Source organism: Oncorhynchus kisutch, linkage group LG15 (assembly GCF_002021735.2).
Source record: "Oncorhynchus kisutch isolate 150728-3 linkage group LG15, Okis_V2, whole genome shotgun sequence".
NCBI lineage: Eukaryota > Metazoa > Chordata > Actinopteri > Salmoniformes > Salmonidae > Oncorhynchus > Oncorhynchus kisutch.
Genome location: NC_034188.2, coordinates 85,951,621 through 85,959,622, shown reverse-complemented (window position 1 = coordinate 85,959,622; position 8,002 = coordinate 85,951,621). Strand labels below are relative to the sequence as shown.

Here is an 8,002-nt window from a genome sequence, read left to right as displayed (position 1 = left end):
AGCCACAGGAGGTTGGGTCCTACAGGCTCTCAGCCACAGGAGGTTGGGTCCTCCAGGCTTTCAGCCACAGGAGGTTGGGTCCTCCAGGCTCTCAGCCACAGGAGGTTGGTTCCTCCAGGCTCTCAGCCACAGGAGGTTGGGTCCTCCAGGCTATCAGCCACAGGAGGTTGGTTCCACTTGAGTGGGATGAGTCACTGATGTGATCTTCCTGTCTGGGTTGGCGCCCCCCTTTGGTTTGTGCCGTGGCGGAGATCTTTGTGGGCTATACTCGACCTTGTCTCAGAATGGTAAGTTGGTGGTTGAAGATATCCCTCTAGTGGTGTGGGGGCTGTGCTTTGGCAAAGTGGGTGGGGTTATGTCCTTCCTGTTTGGCCCTGTCCAGTGGGTGTCATCGGATGGGGCCACAGGGTCTCCTGACCCCTCCTGTCTCATCCTCCAGTATTTATGCTGCAGTAGTTTATGTGTCGGGGGGCTATGGTCAGTTTGTTATATCTGGAGTACTTCTCCTGTCCTATCCGGTGTCCTGTGTGAATTTAAGTATGCTCTCTCTAATTCTCTCTTTCTTTCTTTCTCTCTCTCGGAGGACCTGAGCCCTAGGACCATGCCTCAGGACTACCTGACATGATGACTCCTTGCTGTCCCCAGTCCACCTGGCCGTGCTGCTGACAGAGGAGCTAGTGATCTCCTTGTTGTGGAGACTGTGAAGAGTGAAATCTTCACCATTCTTTCTCTCTCTCTCTATTTCCTTATGGTGGAGACCCCAGATTGAATACTAAGGTACTATTCTCTCCAGCCTTTCTCTCTGCTCTCCCTTTCTGTCTTCTCTTTCATTGCGCTGCTGTCCCTTAGTCCCGAACCACCTTCACTCCACCTCACATAGTCCTGCACCACCTCACCTCATCACTTAGTCCTGCACCACTTCACCTCATCACTTAGTCCTGCACCACCTCACCTCATCACTTAGTCCTGCACCACCTCACTTCATCACCTAGTCCTGCACCACCTCACATAGTCACTTAGTCCTGCACCACCTCACCTCATCACTTAGTCCTGCACCACCTCACCTCATCACCTAGTCCTGCACCACCTCACATAGTCACTTAGTCCTGCACTGCACCACCTCACCTCATCACTTAGTCCTGCACCACCTCACCTCATCACTTAGTCCTGCACCACCTCACCTCATCACTTAGTCCTGCACCACCTCACCTCATCACTTAGTCCTGCACTACCTCACCTCATCACTTAGTCCTGCACCACCTCACCTCATCACTTAGTCCTGCACCACCTCACCTCCTCACTTAGTCCTGCACCACCTCACCTCATCATTTAGTCCTGCACCACCTCACCTCCTCACTTAGTCCTGCACCACCTCACCTCATCACTTAGTCCTGCACCACCTCACATCATCACATAGTCCTGCACCACCTCACCTCATCACTTAGTCATGCACCACCTCACCTCATCACTTAGTCCTGCACCACCTCACATAGTCCTGCACCACCTCACTTCATCACTTAGTCCTGCACCACCTCACCTCATCACTTAGTCCTGCACCACCTCACCTCATCACTTAGTCCTGCACCACCTCACCTCATCACTTAGTCCTGCACCACATCACCTCATCACTTAGTCCTGCACCACCTCACCTCATCACTTAGTCCTGCACCACCTCACCTCCTCACTTAGTCCTGCACCACCTCACCTCCTCACTTAGTCCTGCACCACCTCACCTCATCACTTAGTCCTGCACCACCTCACCTCATCACTTAGTCCTGCACCACCTCACCTCCTCACTTAGTCCTGCACCCCCTTCTCCCCACCTTACCTCATCACATAGTCCTGCACCCCCTTCTCCCCACCTCACCTCACCTCATCACATAGTCCTGCACCCCTTTCTCTCCATCTCACCTCACCTCATCACTTAGTCCTACACCCGTTCACTTAACCTCACCTCATCACATGGACACATAATGGCCCTTTAAAGCACAGAATGGACACAGGATATGTGTCCCAGATGTCTTAAGCAGCGGCAAATAATGTTTTGTCACAAGATACACTTAAAATATAGAGTAAAAAGGTCAAGATACACTTAAAATATAGAGTTAAAAGGTCAAGATACACTTAAAATATAGAGTTAAAAGGTCAAGATACACTTAAAATATATAGTTAAAAGGTCAGTCCTTCTAGATCTGTCTTTCCAGTCTGCTTCCTGTGTGTGTGCATCAGTATTCTCTGTCCCCTCATTCTCTTCCTGTGTGTGTGCATCAGTATTCTCTGTCCCCTCATTGTCTTCCTGTGTGTGTGCATCAGTATTCTCTGTCCCCTCATTCTCTTCCTGTGTGTGTGCATCAGTATTCTCTGTCCCCTCGTTGTCTTCCTGTGTGTGATCATCAGTATTCTCTGTCCCCTCATTGTCTTCCTGTGTGTGTGCATCAGTATTCTCTGTCCCCTCGTTGTCTTCCTGTGTGTGTATCAGTCTTCTCTGTCCTCTTCTTGCTTCCTGTGTGTGTGCATCAGTATTCTCTGTCCCCTCGTTGTCTTCCTGTGTGTGTGTATCAGTCTTCTCTGTCCCCTCATTGTCTTCCTGTGTGTGTGCATCAGTATTCTCTGTCCCCTCGTTGTCTTCCTGTGTGTGTGTATCAGTCTTCTCTGTCCCCTCATTGTCTTCCTGTGTGTGTGCATCAGTATTCTCTGTCCCCTCATTGTCTTCCTGTGTGTGTGCGTCAGTCTTCTCTGTCCTCTTCTTGCTTCCTGTGTGTCTATATCTCTTCTGACCCACCACATACACTGCTGCTACTGTTTATTATCTATCCCGTTGCCTTGTCACTTTATCCCTACCTATATGTACATATATACCTAAATTACCTCGTACCTCTGCACATCGACTCGATACTGGTCCCCGTGTGTAGCCAAGTTATCGTTACTCATTGTGTTATTATTTTTCTATATATTCCTTGTGTTATAATTTGTATATTTGTTTAATACTATTTCACTTTTTTATGAGAAGGGCCCTTAAGTAAGCATTCCACTGTTAGTCTACACCAGTTACTTATGAAGCATGTGACAAATACAAATGTATTTGATTTGTGTGTGTATCAGGCTTCTCTGTCCTCTTCTTGCTTCCTGTGTGTGTATCAGGCTTCTCTGTCCTCTTCCTGCTTCCTGTGTGTGTGTATCAGTCTCACTGTCCTCTTCCTGCTTCCTCTGTGTGTGTATCAGGCTTCTCTGTCCTCTTCTTGCTTCCTGTGTGTGTATCAGGCTTCTCTGTCCTCTTCCTGCTTCCTGTGTGTGTGTATCAGTCTCACTGTCCTCTTCCTGCTTCCTCTGTGTGTGTAAAGTCCCCTCTGTCCTCTTCCTGCTTCCTGTGATGTATCAGTCATCTCTGTCCTCTTCCTGCTTCCTGTGTGTGTATCAATCTTTTCTGTCCTCTTCATGCTTCCTGTGTGTGGGTATCAGTCTTCACTGTCCTCTTCCTGCTTCCTGTAGGCTTCGTTGAGCAGCTGTATCTCCTCGCGGTAGCCTCCCGTCTCCTGTTTCTGCCTGCGACTGTTCTGCCGGTGGGCCTCCACCGTGTCAGGGATGTTGATGTTGATGTTGTCCACCTCGGGGTTGCCACTGTTGGGGATGAGCAGTGAGTAGGAGGCTGTCTCCCCCAGGTCACAGGAGACAAAGCGGTTCTCCTTCCGAGAATAGCGCAGCGACGGGGAGCGGGCGTGGGTGGACGACTGGCTGATGTTAGAGATGATGGACACGCTGTCCATGGCCTCCTCGTTGTCACAGATCTCCAACACCTCCAGGTGGATCTTCACATTGGTGTCCCCCATTGCCACCTCTCCGACCTCCACCTCCATCCCCACTCCCCCGTCCGGGTCCCTGGTGGTGGGGTCGTCTGCACTGGGCTCGTGGCCTACAGACTTGGAGCGGTAGACCTCCACCTTCTTGGCGGCGTGGGGGGAGATAGTGAGGCCGTCGCTGCTGACCTCATAGGTGGAGAGGGAGAGGGTCTTCCCTGTGGGGGAGTGCAGGGAGACGGTGCCCTGGAAGGCACACAGAGGGATGGCCAGACCTCCCCCAGATCTCTGTAAGGACACAAGACCAACACAGACTCCAGTCAAAATCTAGGAGAGCAATAACTATGCATTTTATCTACGGCATATACAGCAGCACACGTTCAAATACAGAGACATCTGTATGTCTCAGGGTACACCTCTAATTACATAAGGGACAGATTAAAAGAATTGAATAAAAACATATTAATATATTAACTGGTATATTGTTAAGTTGATGATGTACAGAATGTGTACATAAACACAGATTTCATTCTGGGAGAGCGTGAGAGAGAGAGAGAGAGAATGAGAGAGAGAGAATGAGAGAATGAGAGAATGAGAGAGAGATGTGTGAGAGAGAGAGAGAGAATGAGAGAGAGAGAGATGAGAGAGAGAGCATGAGAGAGTGTAAGAGTGAGAGAGAGATAGAGTGAAAGAGAGAGAGAGAGAGAGAGAGAGAGATAACAATGGCAGGTTGTCTAACTGGTTGTATTGAGTGTAGAACTCTTGACTAAGATGAGTTAATTATTTAGACAATGTGATCTGGTGATATGATTGCCTCTGACCGAGGCGTAAGGTATAAGCGTGGATAATGATCTATCACTCTGACATTCTCTCGATCTTAAACACCCCCTCGTTCCTTTCTCTCTCCCTTATCTGTCTTACCCTCTATCTCCCATTGTCTCTCTTTCTCTCTATCCCAGAGAAAGAGAGAGACAACTAAAGCTTTGAGACAACAATATACCTGCCGTGGCTCACAGTCACACTGGGAACAAAACACACTGTGCCAGTCTAAATACTGCATCAAACTCATCAGCAGAGCAACGAGTTAGGGGAGAGGGAGAGAAGGGAGACAGAGAGAGAGAAAGAGGGAGAGAGAGAGAGTAACAGAGCTAGAGAGAGAGAGAGATGAGGGCAACATCAATTCACACACCACTCCATGACCCCAACAGGGAGACATGTTTCAAACCTACGCTCTAAATCAGTGTTACTAAATCCTCCCAGAGAGATATATGGATACTAAATCCTCCCAGAGAGAGACATAGAGTGTTACTAAATCCTCCCAGAGAGACATAGAGTGTTACTAAATCCTCCCAGAGAGACATAGAGTGTTACTAAATCCTCCCAGAGAGAGACATAGAGTGTTACTAAATCCTCCCAGAGAGACATAGAGTGTTACTAAATCCTCCCAGAGAGACATAGAGTGATACTAAATCCTCCCAGAGAGACATAGTGTTACTAAATCCTCCCAGAGAGAGACATAGAGTGGTACTAAATCCTCCCAGAGAGAGACATAGAGTGGTACTAAATCCTCACAGAGAGACATAGTGAAACTAAATCCTCCCAGAGAGAGAGACATAGAGTGGTACTAAATCCTCTGAGAGAGACATAGAGTGAAACTAAATCCTCCCAGAGAGAGACATAGAGTGGTACTAAATCCTCCCAGAGAGAGACATAGAGTGGTACTAAATCCTCCCAGAGACATAGAGTGGTACTAAATTATCAAAGAGAGAGAGACATAGAGTGGTACTAAATTCTCCCAGAGAGAGATACATAGAGTGGTACTAAATCCTCCCAGAGAGAGACATAGAGTGAAACTAAATCCTCCCAGAGAGAGACATAGTGCTACTAAATCCTCCCAGAGAGAGACATAGAGTGGTACTAAATCCTCCCAGAGAGAGACATAGAGTGTTACTAAATCCTCCTAGAGAGAGACATAGAGTGGTACTAAATCCTCCCAGAGAGAGACATAGAGTGATACTAAATCCTCCCAGAGAGAGAGACATAGAGTGGTACTAAATCCTCCCAGAGAGAGACATAGAGTGATACTAAATCCTCCCAGAGAGACATAGAGTGGTACTAAATCCTCCCAGAGAGAGACATAGAGTGATACTAAATCCTCCCAGAGAGACATAGAGTGGTACTAAATCCTCCCAGAGAGAGACATAGAGTGATACTAAATCCTCCCAGAGAGACATAGAGTGGTACTAAATCCTCCCAGAGAGAGACATGGAGTGATACTAAATCCTCCCAGAGAGACATAGAGTGGTATTAAATCCTCCCAGAGAGACATAGAGTGGTACTAAATCCTCTGAGAGAGATATAGAGTGGAACTAAATCCTCCCAGAGAGAGACATAGAGTGATTCTAAATCCTCCATAGAGAGAGACATAGAGTGGTACAAAATCCTCTGAGAGAGACATAGAGTGGTACTAAATCCTCCCAGAGAGAGACATAGAGTGATACTAAATCCTCCCAGAGAGAGACATAGAGTGATACTAAATCCTCCCAGAGAGACATAGAGTGGTATTACATCCTCCCAGAGAGACATAGAGTGGTACTAAATCCTCTCAGAGAGAGACACAGAGTGATACTAAATCCTCCCAGAGAGAGACATAGAGTGGTACTAAATCCTCTGAGAGAGAGACATAGAGTGAAACTAAATCCTCTGAGAGAGACATAGAGTGGTACTAAATCCTCCCAGAGAGAGAGACATAGAGTGATACTAAATCCTCCCAGAGAGAGACATAGAGTGATACTAAATCCTCGGAGAGAGACATAGAGTGATACTAAATCCTCCCAGAGAGAGACATAGAGTGGTACTAAATCCTCCCAGAGAGAGACATAGAGTGAAACTAAATCCTCTGAGAGAGACATAGAGTGGTACTAAATCCTCCCAGAGAGAGAGACATAGAGTGATACTAAATCCTCCCAGAGAGAGACATAGAGTGGTACTAAATCCTCCCAGAGAGAGAGACATGGAGTGATACTAAATCCTCTGAGAGAGCCATAGAGTGGTACTAAATCATCCCAGAGAGAGAGACATAGAGTGATACTAAATCCTCCTAGAGAGAGACATAGAGTGGTACTAAATCCTCCCAGAGAGAGACATAGAGTGATACTAAATCCTCCCAGAGAGAGAGACATAGAGTGGTACTAAATCCTCCCAGAGAGAGACATAGAGTGATACTAAATCCTCCCAGAGAGACATAGAGTGGTACTAAATCCTCCCAGAGAGAGACATAGAGTGATACTAAATCCTCCCAGAGAGACATAGAGTGGTACTAAATCCTCCCAGAGAGAGACATAGAGTGATACTAAATCCTCCCAGAGAGACATAGAGTGGTACTAAATCCTCCCAGAGAGAGACATGGAGTGATACTAAATCCTCCCAGAGAGACATAGAGTGGTATTAAATCCTCCCAGAGAGACATAGAGTGGTACTAAATCCTCTGAGAGAGATATAGAGTGGAACTAAATCCTCCCAGAGAGAGACATAGAGTGATTCTAAATCCTCCATAGAGAGAGACATAGAGTGGTACAAAATCCTCTGAGAGAGACATAGAGTGGTACTAAATCCTCCCAGAGAGAGACATAGAGTGATACTAAATCCTCCCAGAGAGAGACATAGAGTGATACTAAATCCTCCCAGAGAGACATAGAGTGGTATTACATCCTCCCAGAGAGACATAGAGTGGTACTAAATCCTCTCAGAGAGAGACACAGAGTGATACTAAATCCTCCCAGAGAGAGACATAGAGTGGTACTAAATCCTCTGAGAGAGAGACATAGAGTGAAACTAAATCCTCTGAGAGAGACATAGAGTGGTACTAAATCCTCCCAGAGAGAGAGACATAGAGTGATACTAAATCCTCCCAGAGAGAGACATAGAGTGATACTAAATCCTCGGAGAGAGACATAGAGTGATACTAAATCCTCCCAGAGAGAGACATAGAGTGGTACTAAATCCTCCCAGAGAGAGACATAGAGTGAAACTAAATCCTCTGAGAGAGACATAGAGTGGTACTAAATCCTCCCAGAGAGAGAGACATAGAGTGATACTAAATCCTCCCAGAGAGAGACATAGAGTGGTACTAAATCCTCCCAGAGAGAGAGACATGGAGTGATACTAAATCCTCTGAGAGAGCCATAGAGTGGTACTAAATCATCCCA

General features: G+C 46.9%; 1 protein-coding gene across 1 annotated transcript in view; it reads right to left on the bottom strand.

Moving 5' to 3' along the window:
* Window positions 1-3,267: 3,267 nt before the first annotated feature.
* Window positions 3,268-8,002, bottom strand: part of LOC109907090 (probable G-protein coupled receptor 149) — a 19,552-nt gene continuing 14,817 nt past the window's right edge. Inside the window, exon 4 of the mRNA XM_020504877.2 lies at window positions 3,268-4,082. Coding sequence (XP_020360466.2) covers window positions 3,456-4,082 — 627 coding nt within the window. The 3' untranslated portion in view covers window positions 3,268-3,455. The remainder of the gene's footprint in view (window positions 4,083-8,002) is intronic.